This window comes from Triturus cristatus, chromosome 3_2, assembly GCF_964204655.1.
Source record: "Triturus cristatus chromosome 3_2, aTriCri1.1, whole genome shotgun sequence".
Lineage (NCBI taxonomy): Eukaryota > Metazoa > Chordata > Amphibia > Caudata > Salamandridae > Triturus > Triturus cristatus.
The window spans coordinates 603,411,951-603,430,946 of record NC_140584.1 but is presented as its reverse complement, the minus strand read 5'-3'; the positions used below and the strand labels follow the sequence as shown (position 1 = coordinate 603,430,946).

Sequence of the window (18,996 nt, the reverse complement as noted above, 5' to 3'; positions counted from 1 at the left end):
GTGTGCAAGTCTTCTGAGTCACTCTAGGGTGGGGATGAGGGCACTGAATGTTTCATGAACAGGCATGGGCTCAGAGCATCGAGTCTGGTTCTGGCGCTATTCTGGCAAGACCTAAAAAATACCCATGATTATGCCAGGGGAGCTTTGGATGAGCTGCTTGTGGGAGAAAGGTTTTTGGATCACCGGGCCAGTGTGACATAGACATCATTTGCGAGATACCAGATGAAATTCTCCTAACTGCATTCTTCCATATACGTGCTCGTTATGTTTTCTCAAAAGAGAGATTCTTCTACAGGACATTCAGAATGAAAATGACTAGTTGTGTCTAGTGATTAACAGCACTAACCTGCACCAACTTTGGTAAAACACTTTAGCAAAATTTCAAGTAAGCATTTAAACTGAATTGCATTTACCAGAATGCTAAGGGGTGAACTGTGCTGGGAGGTGAAGCAGTGTGCTCCCATCCCCCATATGTTTGAGAATGACTAGTTGGTCCATGCAAAGACAGGGAGAAGCAGCAAAAGATGGATTGGTTGATTCTTAAGAACTGTATGGCCTGGTATAAGAATGGAGCTGAGTAGATAATGCTACTGTTACTTTCAATAAATACCATTCCGCTTATCCTCTCTTTTTCACCCCTGTACTTACAAATCACCCACTGCCCTCCAGGTATTCAACGGCTTTAAGGACATGGGTTTAGAACACAACACTGGATATAAGCTAGATAGGGCTGTCATTAACTCGTCACCCAAGAACAGGATGTAGTTAAAAAACACTACTAAAGTTTGGTAGCAGCGTGCCTGTCTTTGGAAGTGATCTCAACTAGGAATCATCAGTAGAAGGTATAATAAAGAGAATCCTAATGGATTATTTGAAGTAATCAAAGCATGTGTGCCTCAAATAAACAAAGCAGTCAAAGTTATTAACTTCAAACTCTCCTTGCTCCATTAGATCCTACCACTCGTTCAAAGAAAGCACAGTAATGGGATTATCAGTAAGTACTTATAACATAGTAGGTAATTATATAATTTTACCCAACTACCACAATCTTGCCTGAAATAAAGTTGTCACAGGTGTTAACATCCAACTTTCCATGATCCAAAAGAACCAGCCCCTCCTTCAAACACAGAAGAGTTGGTCAAAGTTCTAGGTATGGTGCGTCTGAATAACCATTGTAATTTACCTTAAATGACAACTTGTAAGCAACCTGCAATGAGGGCAAAATATGAAAAACCAAGATGAAATGCCCTACCTTGACATTCTGGGAAATCAATAATAAAATGAGTTAATTTCATAATGCACAAGGCTTACTAGAGAAAGTGGCCACATTACCTGCAGGAGCTTGCCTCACAGCAAGTCCAACAAAAGGCACTTTAGATTCGCGAAAGATAAAACACTTTAATCAAGAATTTACAGAGCGAGTTCCTGCCAGCACCATGCCCAAGCTTTCTAAATGTTTAAATCCAACCTTTGGATTTGAACCATATAGTACACTCGTCTGAAAGGGCTTGGAAACATAACTGCTCAGACCAGCCTTCAACTAAAGTTGATCAGTGCAGGACAGAATACATTCAAGATGATTGCACTTTCTGACCTTTTAAGAAAAAAAACACATTGAAAAACCTGATATCCCTCTTTTATCTTGCCCCAATGGCACATATCCAAACCTGTGGTGTTTATAGCTAGTGGGTTAAATAACCAATCTGACATCCTGGCTAAAGTTCATTTGCAGTAAATAATTGAACAGGAACGAAATGGGTGGATTGCAACAATCGAAGCAAGGTGTGCTACGATATCGTGCCACACACTTTTAATGCTCAGCCGATACACAGTCTCATTCCCTGCCCTTTCCCTAGCAAACTAACCTTTCAAATGTCAAAAACCCCTAGTGATACCTCACAAAGCCCACAAGACTCACGAAGATCAGTCTAGACAATGACCTGAGTGCACAGAACATCAATATGGGTGTAGTTATATACGTATGTATGTGTGTTTATAAATGTACAAATGTGTGTGGGCTTGAGTTACAGCTTTACATTGTACCCATCATATAATATGAATCTCGTAAGCTATTATGAAACCTAGAGTTCTATATTGCCATGAGATGGCAGGTTGGAGCTATGTAAATCATCAGAATTACAGGAGCACTCTTCAGGGGTTCACGCCCCTCTCTCTTCTGTGGCTCGGGTGTCATAAAGGAAAACGGTGCAGTGAGACGGGAAACCGGCAGCAGATCCTATATTGTTTTTTCAGCCCTCTCCCTTCTTGGATGAGTTCATCGTATTTAGAGGGATGTACAGGTTTATTTTGCTTGTGGCCGCATCAAAAAGAAAGATGACCTCCTAGACTCATTGCTTATCCTGTATTGGGGGGTAAGAACTCCAATTTCCTTTTTAACTGACTCTCCCCCATATATTTCTACGTAGCACGCTTCATCATCAAGTCCTCAGCTGGTATAGTTGCCGATACATGCATGCAGGAGTCACTGGACAGAAATAGGTGCTGTGCCGGTTTGACCTCCAGACGAAAGGGATACCGAGGTTAGCCTGCCTATAACTACCTATCAGGAAGAATGGGACCCCTTTTTCAAACGGAGCCGCCGCCTGGAATTCCTGGTTCCCTAAAAACAATTGGCATCCAAAGTGTGGACTCAATATTTTGCATGAGTGAATCCATGATGTGTTTGTTTTTTATAACTGCAAACCCACGGAATGAAATACAGGAATTGAGAACTATTTAGCATTGTGGGACCCGGATGGTCCTGATGAAAGCTGGATGATCTGGTTGTCAATTAAAAACATCTGAAACATGTTTTCCTGCAGACAGGGAAGCCATTAAGCTATACATATACACCCTGCTCTAGTTTTCAAACATACCAAGAGTGCCCTTTTAATAAACTGACATTCTCAGGGAGTCACCCTTAGGCGTAGTTTAACCTCCTTTTCCTGGTCTCTAGATTAGGCTATTACACAAAAACAGTGCTTCACCTAAAAGTAGGGTTTAGCTCACCCACATATCGGCACCTATATCGGACGAGGATTGGATTATGGATCATGCCATATAGCAATATGTGGGGGAGACCCTGCTAAAAAATCCAACACATGAGTTCTTTCCCCTCAATACAAGATAATCAATGAGCCTAGGAGGTTACCTCTCTTTTTGATGTGGTCTAGATTCTTTGTCGGAGATAGGGTAATTCGCCACAGTCATTGTCCCACTCTCTCCCTTTGTTGTTTGTTACTGTTTTTTGCCTATTTATCTCTCTGCAGTTACACCATTAAGCACATGAGTGAGCAGCTACAGGTAGCACTAAGAGATTTAAGGTCTTGTGGAAATATTCAAGAACGAAAATATAGACAAACATTATAGCAAAAGCTGTAGACCGCAGAAAGAAATCATAATTCAGACTGCACTTGGTAGCAGTCTCAATCACGTGCCCATAAATATGTTTGAAATCTTGTTTAACAGAATCTGAAGCGGATGGGGAGTCAATTTGGCTGTGTTTAGGAATTTGAGAGGTTGACCATTTTTATTTGGTCATTAGTACTGTAAGTCTTTATTTTTGTACCCTATGTCTTCAAAGCTACAGTTTCACTGAGGTGACAGGGTTAACCCCTCTCTGGAGGCAACTGTAGGGCAGAAACACTTAACGTGAGGCGAATCATCGCCATGATACTCTAAAAGGTTAAACATAATATAAATATAAAAGCCAAAGCATAACCCTGAGGTCCAATTTAAGCTTGTGTCATGAGCTTGGAAATGCCACAGGTGACGTTCAGACAACCACACCCCAGTGCTGCTGAAAGACTGCGGACTGATGCCCTATGACAATTCCTAGCGATTCAAGAAGCAGAGCACTGACCAGACGGATGAATGATTTGCTGCACTTCATTGTGAATCGCAAGAGCTGCAGCGGAGTGTGAGCAAGTGGACCATGCAGGGAGTAACAGAGGAATCTAGTGTTGGAGAATGTGAAATAATAAATGATAAAGTGCAGTTACAATAGAGTAAATGAGGATGTGCCAAACTGTTACTCAACGAGGGATCAGAAGACAACAGAAATAAGTGCTCCTGCAACAGTCAGCCACATGCCTCCCTCCTAGGAAGAGCACATTCTGAGTTTCTTATGGTTGGTGATATGCTATGACGTCCAACATACGCACACACAATGACAAAAAAGTGCATCGAGGGTAAAAGTGGCTGCACCCACCAAATGGAAACCAGGTGGAGAAAAGTGAGTGTGTTTGGAAAGACCAGCAATTACAGCAGTAAAGCTGATATTTTACCCAGTTTTTCTCCACCGAAAAAAAGTATGAGAAAATGGGTTGATTCTTGTATGAACAATTAAACGCACTTTATGTCATAACAAATTGCCTAATTGTTTGGAAGTGTGTAAAAATTCGTACCAGAAGTATAGCTCTTTAAAAAAAATATTTCTAAGAGATACCACAGGATAGTAAACATACAGTATCCAGTCACATCCTTCAAAAGACAGGCACTCGTGGGTTACACTGTGGGTCATTTGCGAGGAAAAGGGTCCAGGATCAGTCAAAAGTGGGTGGTGCAATTCTGGGAGAAAAGGCAGACTTAGCCAGGTGTGGGTGGTGCAAGTCTCAGTGTACAATAGCTGGAATCAATATAGAGAGTTAAGTTCTGGTGTTTTGGGAGAGCTGGACTCAGCCAGGGATGCATGGTTTTGATATCTGGTTACAGGGGGATCAGTAAGGAGTTAAAGATCGTGTTCTGTTAACAGTACGGCTGACTCAGTAGTGGGTGGTTGTAGTTACAACTGGATTCATTTATGGTTGTAGAGTACTAGTCTCTGCTTATAGCAGGGCTCCCTCCGCAGTACAGTGTGTCAATAGAAAGCAGATGGTTTTAATCTGTTAATGATGGTGCTCATTCACTAGTGAACATTTCTAGTCTATGGTGACAGCTGAGAGAAGCCAAGAGAAGATAGTTCTAGACTTTATTTAGTGCTTATATCATTCAGTAGTGTTTTTTCTAGCTCCTTTGTACCAAAAACAGAGGAATAGATTGGTACATTACCTAGGTATTGCTGGGAGTAGTCCAGAGCAATTGGTTCTTGCCTCTGACTAGAACAGAGATCAACCAGAAGTCAAAGATTCTAATTTGGAGAGGATAATTCTAGTATATGATCAAACCAGAAATCCGCCAGGTTCAAGCCTTAGGTTAGAAGTGGACTCAGGCAGAAGTGGATTAATCTAGGTCTTGATTACAGCCAAAATCACTAAATTTGAGAAAGTTAATTTGTCTGGCTACAACAGAGCTGACCCAGAATTAAGTAGTTATGGTTTCTAGGTACATTTGTAATCAGTTAGGAGCCGAAGATTCAAGTCTACGGTTATAGCCAGGATTAAGCATACATGGTTTGTTTCTTTGGTTAAACCAAGGAGGATTCTAGACTCTGATTGCAACTGGAATCACCCTAGTGGATGGCCTTAGACTCTGGTTACAAAGCAACTCCATTAATTTTGGCTAGCCTTTGTTTACAGCTGCGGTTCATCACTGGTGGGATCAGAAGTGGATAATTGTAGCGTGGATACAAATTTAGGCTCAAGGAGGAGTAGATGTTTCAAGTGCCTAGTTACAGGGGAACCATTCAGGATTGGAGGTTGTGGATCAGTTTAGAGAAGGGATCAATCAGAACTGACTAGTTATTGTCCAGGCTTCTCTAAAGAGTAACTTATCAACTACTGGTGGGTCTCCACTTACCTGAGAGTAGCTCTAGAGGGTGCAGCCCAGCCTACGATATTAGACACTTTTACCTGATTTAATCAATATGTGCATACAAAAAATGTAAGTGTGTATTTGAGCTGAAAATGTGTGAAGAACTGATTTTTCGAGAAACATACCTCAACTTTCAAAATATATTTAAAGCTGATATTTGAGTGATAAATCATGTGGCCTTGGACAGATTTATTAATGATATCATGCCCTTGGTGTAAGGGCCATTGCAGCTATCACTGGTATGTAATATCCATGATGAGGCGTTCAGAACTGATAGACTTTTTTTTTTTTACATTACCGCTGGCAATCCTTCCTGATGTACTGAGGTGATCACTGCTAATAATCTTGCTTTTGTAACCCTTCCTAGCATGGTCACTTTTACAGCACCAATAATACTAGTAGCTCAGGATGTTTTTCATTGGACATAAGTATCACTAGTTACAGAAATGTTTGGAGAGCCCTATTATAGTCTTATCACAAGTGAAAAATAACAGAAGTGAATATTTCGAATCTTTGCCTACTCCTTCAATCAAGCAGGAGTGCGTGGCCCTAGTTTCAATTTCTACGCAAACAAATGATGGACGGAATGCTGAATAAATCATACATTCACCCCCAGTCAAGAGATCTGGGTTAAATTCATCGTTCTTTTGCTCACCATCCCACCCCAGTTTAGACCCAGCCATATGCAAATCAGTCTTGACATTGTGTCTCAGGGGGAACAGTCCCGACCGAACTGCCAAGCCCCATGCTCTCCATGCCACTGGAGTCAAGCTATCCTGGCTGATGAGGCTGAAAGCCCGAAACCGGTCCTAGGATGCTTGTTTCCAGTCCAGGGAGGACTTGGCCTGGCAGATCAGGCTGGACTGTTCTTATTGGGCGCAGGGTCAAGACTGATTTGCAAATGTCTGGGTCCAAACTGGAATGGCAGGGTGAACAAAAAGACGATGGATTTAGGCCCAGATCTCTGTATTGGGGTGAATGTATGACATTGTTCTGATTTCTGTCCATCAATTGCCTAGTTTCCATTTCAGTAGGGATTTCTCGTAGATGCATGTTTGTTGCCTATAGTAACTTACAATAGGAATTAGCCTAGGCTGGGTGATTCTAGTATCAGGAAAGAGATTGGAACAGTTCAATTGAAAATGGTAGCTCTAGCATCCGGATAAAATCAGTATCAGTAAGAAGTTGATATAAGAGGGATAAAGAACGTATGGGTGCAGCCTACGGTTACAGCTGGGATCATTAATGACCGAGTTAATCTACTACCTGGTTACAAGTGACAGGTATTAGGTGTTTGTGGTTCTAGTCTCTGGTTACAGCAGGGGGTACATCAAAAGTAGATGGATCTAGTCTCTGATCAGAGGTTGAATTTGTCATGAATGGGGTCATTCAGGAGTGGATGGTTACAGTCACTCACTGGAGCTAGGATCCTCCTGGGTACACCAGGGAACAGATAGTTCTTGTCTCTAGTTACAGGTATGATCAATCAGGAGCAAATTATTCTAATCTGCGATTAGAGTTAGAATCAAGGAGAACAGGGTGAATTTTTTCTATGGTCACACAAGTGGCTTCAGAGTCAGGAGCAGACAAGTTTAGCCCTTACCAGTATCTCTTATTTTTCAGAGCTGTAGCAGTGTACCAAGTTGTATCACAAACTCTTTGGTCCCAATAATGTGCAGTTCTACGTGGCTAAAAGGCATGAAGGTAATGAAAAAATTCATTAATGATGAAATAAAACGGAGTCTCCGTGGTTGGAAGGATTAAACGTTTACATGTCATGGCTATAAAAAGACATTGCGAAATGAAGAGAAGCCAAACTGGATGAGACTAACATGGCATTGCTGGCGGTGGTGGCAGACAGCGCCGGGCTGGAAATCACTCTGCGTTTTGAACATTGGAGGAGCAGGCTGCCGCAGGGCTGCTTCCCACTGCACCATGAGACACGAAATGCACCGCCCCACACACAAGCAGCAAGGGAAAAAACGGAGAAAGGTTAGATGTGAGAAGCGAGGAAAAACATGGAAATTAAGAGGGAAGATCAACTCTGGGAAGGAATGGAAGGATAATGAGACATGAAATATATACACATGATGGATACTGTGAGAGACAGGCAGACAGAAGAAGAGTAGAGATTCTCTGCAAGCAAAAAGGAATAATTTTGTGGATGGTGAAAAAAAAGACACAGCCAGAGTACTCAATACTGATGGGAATTAAAAAGAGGAACAGGAAAAGAGACAAAACCCCTGAAATATAAAATGAGGCTCAAAGAAGAAGAACAGCAAAGAACATGTAAAGGCGACAAAGAAAACAACAGAAGAGAGTCACAAAATGTTGAGTCAGAAGGAAAGAGTTGGTTAGTAAAGCTTGCATTATTAGCACGCTTCACACACAAACAGAATTAAGTGACAGCCAGAAAGAGGGAGAGTGGCAGAGCCAATAACTTGTGAGAAAAGAAATGGGCATGAAATATGTCATAGGCCATCTTATCTGTTGGCTGGCAATCTCAAAATAATGTTCAGTTATTCATAAACCATTTGGATAGTGCTCATAAACTGGTAATCCATCTAAAATTAAATTTACTGGTGAAAATATTTTGTTCCCTTGAATGGAGAACAAATATGTGCACAAATCCATTGAGTACATGACGTTATGAGTGCAAGAATGGAAAATGTATTTAATCATAATGTTTGGATATCGTCTCTCCCGTCACACCTATCATAGAACACTTTTGAGTCCAACATTTTACTTTAGGAGGGCTGCAAAGGAATCTGCACCAAACAATGGGATATTCTAAACAGACATAGTCAATGCAGTCCACAAGTAGAGATTTAGAATTTTTGACTCTATACCTTATCTAACTCCCAGAATCGGAGCAATACATTTAGGCAATCCTTAAACACCCACAATTTTGGTAGGAAAGCTAAAATCAAAATCATAATTTGGCATTACTTCGCAAAATATTTGGTACTTCCTGGGAAAACCGTTATTTATACAATATCATTAACTTTTTTAAATCATACTTACTTGTGATCACAGTTCTCCATCATGGGTTCATTTGTTAGATTCATAAACACTTGTGTCCCAGAGAACGTCACACTTAATAAAGCTCATAAAATATTACATACCATTGGTAAAACTACTATGTCAAGCCCCCTCATGATTATGTATCCTTCCAAAATTCTCTGCTTTTAGGCAGAAAAATACTCGGACACTCCAATATGCTGGATGAAGTTTTAATGGCTGGAAAAACGACCGAAAAAAGCCGAAACGCGTCGTTTTTCTAGCCATTAAAAATTCATCCAGCATATTGGAGTGTCTGAGTATTTTTTTGCCTAAAAGCGGAGAATTTTGAAAGGATATATATATGTATATATATATACATACATATATGGTAGCACAAACTCGGACCCGCCCGTGTGACAGTCTTGTCAAAATCATTCCGGAATTGGTGGAGCGAAAGTAATTAGAGGATTCGAGACTGACCCCCCGTACTGGCTGAGAGGTCGTGGTGTGAGGACGAGTGCAACCGTCCGTAGTGTGATCCGAAGTGCGCATTGAGAATGTTAGTGCGTAACGAGAACCCGACAAACCCTAGAAGTAACTAACGTGAAGGGAAGCAACGAGAGTGATTGACCTTGGCTGCCTCATTTCTACGGGTGCGCCAGGAGCGCGCACGGTGTCGGAGGACGCTGAGTGCGTTTCCAGGAGTAACGTAAGTGGGTTCCAGTCCAGGTCTTGACAACCCTGTTTGCAGTTCTTGCATGCCAGAGGGGCTGGGAGCTGGACATAACAGAAGACGAGGTGATCTTCAAGCCAGCACCTGTATGCTTTATAAAAACACAATTGAGAATGACGGCAGCTCTAGAAGCGAAGAGAAAGGAAACTGCTGATAAATTATTCTTCACCCAAATGGGGGCAAGTGGAAGTTCATTAACCCCCTTGCCTAGTATTAATGATGAAATTAAGACACAAACTCTGTATAACAAACTTGAGAAGTTGCATAAAAAAGAACTTTCGAAGTGGTGGGAAGCGGAAACGCTTCAAAGGTATATTGATGTGGGCCGCGTACCTCAGAGTCTCCGGATATTCACCATCCCCACATATGAGGATCCGGACCCCGAGATGCTGGAAAAGTGGTCCAACAATTCAGCGGCGTGTTCCCTTACCATGATGCGCATCCTTGTTAAATACGCTCTCAAAGATAGGAGTAAGCTCCTAGCTAAAATTGATGTGATACTTAATGAATTAAGTCAACTGGTCTCAAAGGAAACACTGGAAGAGTAAATGAAAAATCTAGCCACACGTATGGAAAAACCAGAGGAGGAAATAACTGCCAAAAAACAATGCAAATTCCTCAGAGACTTTAAAGACTATCGGGGGGCGTACTCTTACATTCCATAGAAAGTATGACCATCTATTTGAGAATAAAGGAGGTAATGTGGTGGAAGCAACCAGGATGCCCACAGTGACGGGAGCTTGTCGGATGCATCAACAACTGGAATGAATCAGGAAATTAATCATGACCCACAAAAGATGAAAAATATTTTTTTATTGCAATTTCAGATGATGAATCAAGGCAGGACAGAATTTTATCAGGAACAAGGCACACAAAGGGGCAGGTGACGAGGAGGCAGAGGAAAAACAAGAGGAACAAGCTAAAAAGAGGAGCAAAAGGTGACGAGAAAATGCCAGTGGGAATGAAGACAAGGGTCAGGAAAGTGAAAGCATGACTGTTGTCACCTTATCGCAGCGGACACTTTCTTCTGAGGCAATGGAGACCCTCTCATTAGGTTTGTCCTTTTGTCCCTCTATGAATCTGAACTTCATACAAACTAGAATTGACCTATTCTATTTCTCTAGGAAATTGAAACTGAAAAAATGGTTTGATACACAGAATACAAAACGTGTGGCTGGAGTAGTATCAGAGTCATTAAGCAATTTGAATATTGATGATATTGAGGTTCTTCATACTTTGTTCACATTGGAGGGGAATGATATGTCTCAAGAAAATGTACTATTGAACTTACAAAATTGTGATATTCAAATGGGCAGCAACCATGGGAGTAAATTTAAACCAAAATCAATATTTTTACTGAGTGTGCAATGCGAAGCAATTGAAGTGTTTGAAAAGGGAGTTTTAAAAGATCTGAAAAAAACCTAACCAATGATCAGACAAGTGCTTTAGACAACCTTAAAACCAACAACAGCATTTTAATACGCCCATCAGATAAAGGCGGAAATGTGGTGGTTTTGAATAAAAACAAATACCTAACAGAAGGGTTAAGACAACTCAGCGATGTTAATTGCTACTGTACCTCAGATGCTGCTGAGATTTCCAGATCTAATAACAGATTTGGGGAACTGTTCATTGAATGGAGAGAAAAGGGATTGTTAAAATGAGAAGAATACAACTATGGTGTGTCCCCTGGGCACTGGTTTGCGATTCCTGAAATTTTGTATGGTTTCAATAAAGTTACACCAATGTTGTTAGTTTGTATGTTGTTTAATTGTTCATCAAGAAATTCATCTTCATTTCCATGATGCATTCAATGCCGGTGTTTATCCTCACGGTTACCTGCCAGGAGCAACACCAGCACGCTTCCACACCGAGCGGGCTTGAGAGTCTTAACCATTCACATCTTTCACATCGTAAGTAAGCGAGGAAGCGTAACGCGACCAAGCGAACAACTCTAACTTTTCAGCTCTTTTCTTTCCTCTCTTGGTGTAACGTATAAGTGGGATTAGCAAAACATCACCATCTTTTCATATGAATTGCCTCATAACACCAGATTAAACGAGCACGAATGTTTTAATAATAGTTCACAAACACGCCCCCAACTTAAAAATACTCCGCACCATCTTGAAGCACGTGTAACAACGATCTCGTAAATAACTTACACACACCAGCGACATAAAAGAACCGATCTGATTGAAAGTTTAGGGGCATAACCCATTCAATTCATCTCACCCCGCATGGTCTTTAAAACGCTTAAAATAACAACATAATCACATAACTGCATATTGAGCTTAGCGCATCTATTATTCGTTTTCAGATATTCCCCAGACGAAGGCATAGAGACGAAATGCATCGGGATATACAATAAAGCGATCGATGTAAAATGAATGCATCATGGAAATGAAGATGAATTTCTTGATGAACAATTAAACAACATACAAACTAACAACATTGGTGTAACTTTATTGAAACCATACAAAATTTCAGGAATCGCAAACCAGTGCCCAGGGGACACACCCTATTTCATAGTGGTATGCAGCCTACATGATTTATAAATGCACTAACAGTTCAGAGAAGTGACACCCAGGAGCACGGAAAAACCTTAAAAAAGGTGTAACTTTTCAAGCAACCATTCAGCAGTGCGCGTACTATTCTCATTGTTTATAAGAATACAACTATCTCAAATGTGTTCATCCTAAAATCCCTATACTGTATCTACTCCCTAAATTGCACAAAGATGCATTGAATTCACCAGGGAGACCCATTGTCTCTTCTATGGGCACCCTTTTGGAAAACACCTCCAGATTTATTGACCATTATCTTAAACCATTTGTAGTAGCACTCACCGGATATCTCAGAGATATCACACATTTTCTGACCATCATTGATGGCATACTCTGGGAAGATAACTATACTCTGGTCACTCTTGATGTAAGTAGTCTATACACAACTATTAAGCATGAATTAGGCCTGCAAGCCATCAGGCATTTTCTGAAGACACGTTCTATTTCACTGTTTCTCCACTCACAAATAATATTAGATACGATTGAATTTTGTCTGACAAACAATTTTTTTCATTTTTGATGATTCCATCAAAAGGCAGTCACAGGGCACAGCGATGGGCACCTGCTTCGCCGCCAGCTATGCAAATGTATTCATGGGCTGGTGGGAGGAGCAGGTGGCATCACAAATGGCGGAATCTGATTACAACGTGGTCCTGTGGCTACGTTTTCTTGATGACATTTTTTAGGTCTTGCCTGACCAAGCGCATGCGCTGGTCTGGCAAGACTTTTAGTAAGGGTTAAAAAAATGCTACCATGGCCAGCCTAGAGAGTGAGTGCATGTGCGCGGGCGCGTGCTTATGAGCAGAGGCGCCATATGGCTTTCCTCGTCATGCGCATTAAGCGCAGCGCTGGCCGCGCTGGCCGCGCTTGCGATCACTTTCGTGGCCGCTTTGATGTTCTTAGTGAGCCGCGTTACTTTGCTTGGCTTTGAAATTGCGTTCACTTTCGTGCTTGTTAAGGAAAAACAATTGGGCTGTTATTTATTCCTCTACAGCAGTCAAAATGTAGTCCACAAGCTTCATTTTCTTTTGGATTGCTCATAAAATCAATTTATATATCTGATAAGGAACGTCATATGCTAGCCGGAAGGTGCACATATAGACCCCCTTTGTGCAGGCCAGCCAATCCAAACAATATTGTGTTGGCTCAGCAGAAGCAGACAACGTCAGATGTATTTTGAACATTACCTTAACTATATATCTTTCTTCTTTTGTGAACCCGGAGGGAGTCCCGATCTTACCAAGGCTATTATGCAGGGCTTGAACAAAGGAGGGAGACTGGAGGGGATGCTTTTGATCGAAAAAATACCACTGGCTGCGCATTAATCACACGCAGATGCCAAAGCACTATGGTGCCCTTCGAGATCTGGCACGGATAAGCTACCCATATCCCGTCTCCCTTTCCGTGCCAAGGGGCAACCAGGTCGCTTGTCTGGACACCGTGGGCTCTTTTTGCAATGCATTCTGCACGACATACCCCTTAGCCAGGGCATATCTCGGTTTCCAAGCCCGCCTGTTCCAGCAGCAAATTCTGCTAGAGTACCTATTTTCTCTGATTTTGAAAGAAAAAAAATCTTAATTTAGGGGTAATCAGTAGTACTTAAAAGATCTACGCCTAAAAGTCTCTTGAATTATTCTTAATTCTTTTCCTCCAGAATGCTTAAAGGACATGGAATTCTTGTCCTTTGGGGCTCGAAGAACCACTTGATGGTTGTTGCTAGTAACTCACTGGCGCAGAGGGCAGTCTGAAATGCTACTTCATATGACCCCCTTCTGCCACTGTCAGCCAGTGATGCTACATGAGACTCGTGGGAGATGTATTCCTGTTTCTTTTATCCTAGAATAAACTCTGTTCAAGAAAGACTTTTTTATAGAATTTACCTCTTTGACGAAAAGGTTTGTGCAGATAATATGCTCGCACAAATGACATCAGGCAGCAATCTGGATCAATCAATTTATATTTTATGATTCGGAACTCCGATGTAGGGCCACATAAAATAATATAACAATTACAAATAACAATCGTACTTACAGCTTACAAAAATTTCAATGAACTGTAGCACATTCCTTTCAATAAAGGTGAAAATATAGCATCGTGCAAAGTGCCATCATAGAAACAGCATACATAATAGCAGTAGAGGAATAAGAAATACATCAGTTCCCACAAATATAATAATGTTGAAAAAAGAATACAAATTTTGGCAGAATCATTAACACACCTCATATACTCACCTCATATACTGATTATAAATAAATAAGCACCATGGCTCAAGCTGCGGCACCAGAGCCACCAACTACACACACCACTCACCCAGCTCAGGGCTGGAATATGGAGCAGCCTCCACTTAGTTCCCCTAATGACTGCTGTCCAGGAACCTTTCAAATGCACTCTGCCTTGTTCTCAGCCATGAGCTGTTGCAGTCATTTAACAACTCTTTCAGCACTGGAACAGTTCACAAGCTTGTAAATCACCCTCAAATTCCCTGCTATTAAATGAGCATTTTCAAAGCCAATCAACCTGGCGGTGGCTGACGTCCTTTGGGCGTTATAAATGTTTTGCCATGGTTTTTAGGTCTTGCCTGACCCAGCGCATGAGAGTGATGTAATACTTTTAATGTGAGACTACCAGCACTTCTCAGAAACAAGCAGGCCCCTCTCCTGGGGCTGGCACCGGCCTGGGTGGGCTACAGCTGGGCCTTGCTTTCTGTTATTCAGGATGGGTTGGCACTCACGCCCTTTTGTGGACTGTTGCCTGTACCCAATTTCCCCTCGTTCCTCGCCTCTACCCAGGCCCTATCTTCTGCCACTTGCTGTGGAGTTCTCTCTGTTCCTACCTCGTCTCGCCTCCCCACAACCAGTGGCCGCACCTGGTACCCCCTCCAACCGCACATCCTTTTCCCTTCATGTCTAATGAACTGTGCTTCCGTCACTGCTCTCTCTCCCTGCAAATGTCGCCTTTCTCTCCCAGTACCCTCTGTCTCTGGCCCTTCCCCAATGGCTGTCTCTCTATTCTTCTCTCCCTGTCACCTCTGCAAGCGTCACCTTTCTTCATGCCCTTCCATCCTTTGTTGACATTGTCACTCTCTGCTCTCCTAACGCACCCTCTCCCCTGAAGTGTCAGTAATCGCGGCCATTCCTCCCTCCCGTCACTCTCTCCCTCCTTCACTCACTCTGTCCGTAACAGTGTCACTGCTTCTCCCACTCCTATCCGCCGGTGCCTCCTCACACTCCCTCGCTGTCTGTCTGACACCCTCTCCCATCCTGCCGTCTCCCTCACCCCATCTCCCATACTCCCATCTCTCACCCTCTCTCTCCCATCCTGCAATCTCTCTCACCCTCTCTCTTCCACCCTGCCATCTCTCTCACCCTCTCTCTCCCATCCTACTATCTCTCTCACCCATCCTGTCATCCCTCTCACCCTCTCTCTCCCATCCTATCATCTCCCTCACCCTCTCTCTCCCATCCTGCCGTCCCTCTCACTCTCTCCCCCAGCTCATCTGCCAGGCTCCCTCTGACCGACCCCCCGCCCCGCCTTCACTCACTGCCCTCTTCTCTTTCTCTCTGCCCTCTGTCTCCCCCTCCGCTAGCCCATCTGTCCTTCCTTCCTTCCTTTGACAGTAACAGTCTGCATTTCTTTTTCTCTGCTCCCCTCATTCTCTGTCCTCCTTTGTGCCCTCACTTTAGTCTCTGTCCTCGTTCTCTCACGGCTCCTGCCATCCACCATATTTGCCTCTCTCTCCCATCCCATCTACCCCTCTCCGCTCAGTCTCCGCTCAGTCTTTCTCTCATTGTCTCTCTCTCTCCATCCTCTCTGCTACCCCTTTCTCCCTCTTTCTATCACATCAACTTTATACTGTTCTCCCTCTCACCCTCTCATTCTATCTAATCTAACCCTTTTGTTTCTTTTGTCTCTCTATTACTAATTATCCCGTTCTCAAATTCTCCCTCGCGCTCTAACATCCCATCTACTACCCGTCGCTCCTGCTCTCCATGTCACAGTGGGAGAGTACTGTTCTCTCTCCTCGCCCGTCTACTAGCCCTCTCTCTGACACCCAGACGCTGCTACTCCTTCTTTCTCACTCCCTCATTTCCCCTGCGTTCCCTCTCTACACCCCTCTTTCACGTCAGGGCATTTCTCTCCCCTCCTCCCCAGCTATGCCTCCTTAACTCTGCCCTTGAAAAGTATGGTAGTGGGTAAGGTCAGGCCACTGGAATTATGCGGTTCTGCTACCATGGCGAATTTCGCATAATTTTGTATTTGCCACGTCATCCATCATCTGCAGATTTATGTTTCAAACTGATGAAAAGTTATAAAACCTATAGCGACTCGAATTCCTGCGCATGCACCGGAATGCTTTTAGCTAGATTTGACTGGCATTTTTAAGTTCCTTATTGCTGTATTTGGGTGTTAAATTGTAACTAATAATGTGCACCCTATTCCCAGACACTATTGCCAGGTGTACAAGTATTGAAGTAAAACCATGATAAAATGTGCCGAATTATGCTGCATAATTTGCCTTTTCTTGCTGTATAATTTGTGCAACCCTGCCACATAATTTTGTCCTCTTCCGTCACACAATTGCAGTGGCCCTGGATAAGGTGTAAAGCCAATGGTAGGTGCAGTAGGCTTCATGGGTTCACAGAAAAAGTCATGCCAGGTTTTATAAGTTTAAAATACATAAATTAAATAAATAAACAAACAATGAGGGCGACTAAAAATATGTGCACTGGCTGCAGAATTGGATGAGTTGGGCAAGAACAGCCACAATCCAATGTAATGGAGCGCTTCAACACACAATATTTAATTTTGCTGTTGCACCACCAATTTTTACACTAATGTACACCAGTGAACTGTAACATAAGCAGAAGCCAGAAGGACAATGTCAGGCTTTCCATTTACGAAGTGGACCAGAGGAACCAACACATTTTTATTGTTTTTATTTATTACAATTTTTCGATATGCTAGACAGAAGCCACACTTTTCTACAACCTAACTTTAACACATTGGCATTGCCAATAGCTCTTGCTAAACACTTAAAAGGTCCCAAAGGCAAGACCTATTGCCTATGCCAATGCTTGTTTCATTTGGAGTGGTGATGTAGAATCAGCCAGATATTTTGTAAAGAAACTTAATGTGAATACACATAATCTCACCTTCACTGACCATATCAGTAAAAACTCAATTGAATTTCTGAATGTCAATATAGAGGTGAGAGGTAAGACACTAGAAGCGAAACTGTTCAGAAAGAAAACGGCAGGGAACAGTATTTTAAGTGCCACTAGCTCGCATCCCTACAACCTCATCTATAGCATCCCTTATGGGGAATTACTGTGTGCTAAACGCAATTGTAATACAGAAGTCTTACTTTTAGCCAAAAAAGCTATTATGTGTAAACGTTTCAGAGAGCGAGGTTATAGCCAGAAGACCATCACAACAGCCAGTAAGAGAGTAGAAAGTGTCACTAGAAATGAGCTGTTACATCCGAGTAGAAAGGAGGATGAGGGTGAAAGCCTGAGATTTATAACCACCTTCTCTGGTCAGGCACATGAGGTTCAAAGGATATTCAACAAACACTGGCATGTGTTATTAACTGATGACAATTTGAAGAACAACCTGAGAAGTAATCCTCAGATCACCTTTAGGAAAAGTCGTTCCTTGCGAGATGATGTCAGCCACAATCATGTCACAGGAATTGGAAGGGGGAGTGACAAGGGTCAACCAGGATTTAGATGTTGTAAAAACTGTAAGGCTTGTAGCAAAAGCAGTGATTGTGCCAAGCTTGCAATACCTAATTCCAAAAGAGAACTCTTGATCAGGAAACCTCTGACCTGCAATACGATGTACTGTGTATATGTCTTGATTTGTACCTGCTATAGGTTCTATGTAGGCAGCACGATACATCGTGCAAAAAAGAGAGTGCCTGAGCACATTCGTGCAATTAGGCACAACAACAGACAGTACCCTGTAGCACGTCATTTCTTTGATTGCCATTACCAAAATGAAAACTTACTGCGAATGGTTGTTATTGACACTGTAACTATGGGGGTCAGAGGTGGAAATCGTGAACTCTCATTAAGGAAATTGGAATCTCTGTATAAAATAGATTTTGAGAGCCTAGTACCAAATGGTTTAAACTCTAGTCTAGTTCCATTTACAGGAGTAGAATGATTACATTTTATTATGTTTTATGTATATAACAGTGCAGTTTTTGATTTTAGTGATTTTAATATTAGAAAATTTTGTATTTTTGTAGCTGTGGGCACTTCTTTCAACTTTGGCATCAACTGAGTGGAAGTATATTTGTCTCTTATGGCATTTTGTCAGATGTCTGTGGTGGTATCAATACTTGATACATATTTATGCCCACTGGGGCATAATTCAGTTTTTAAACCCGTCATACAATGAGCACGATTGTGGGCTAGTCATGATATTTATCTGTCCACTAGGGCGAGCTAAGTTTCTATTTGGTAGTGATACTAACACTGTGTGCCGCTATTCGTGTTCAATGTTCAACATTCCGTCCATCATCTTGTGTGTTTTGCTGTTCGCGCTATTCGGCAGTGAGCTCTGATATATAATATCCTGAATAAGTGCACTGCTTAACCAAAATGAACTGCAATATGCTGGTTAACATGTATACAGTTTAACAACATAACAATTGGAGCAATGCTCGCTGTATGAATTGTGCTGTTGAGATTGATGAATAGTTTTACCATTGTATGAAACTATACTTCATTCCATTTAGGATATATGAGATGCCACCCTGTGTTTACATATTTTGACATAAATTGTATTTTACTATGGATTATACATGAAAAGAACTATCAAAATGACCGCCGTTGTTGATAATGTTGTTGTATATACACTATATGGTGCTAGTCCTTCTTCTATTTTTGTAAATATGAAGTGGATAAAATCACGAGTGATTATTTGTGCAACTACTTG

General features: G+C 42.0%; 1 protein-coding gene across 8 annotated transcripts in view; it reads right to left on the bottom strand.

The window, feature by feature from the left end:
• The window catches only part of ADGRB2 (adhesion G protein-coupled receptor B2), a 1,096,893-nt gene that overhangs the window by 108,899 nt on the left and 968,998 nt on the right, over positions 1-18,996 (bottom strand). For 7 of the 8 annotated variants that reach the window (XM_085648478.1, XM_085648471.1, XM_085648472.1 and 4 more), the window contains one exon: positions 7,584-7,679. The exons of the other annotated variant lie outside the window; for it this stretch is intronic. In XM_085648478.1, the coding sequence (XP_085504604.1) occupies positions 7,584-7,679 (96 nt within the window). The remainder of the gene's footprint in view (positions 1-7,583; positions 7,680-18,996) is intronic. 8 annotated transcript variants of the gene reach the window in all.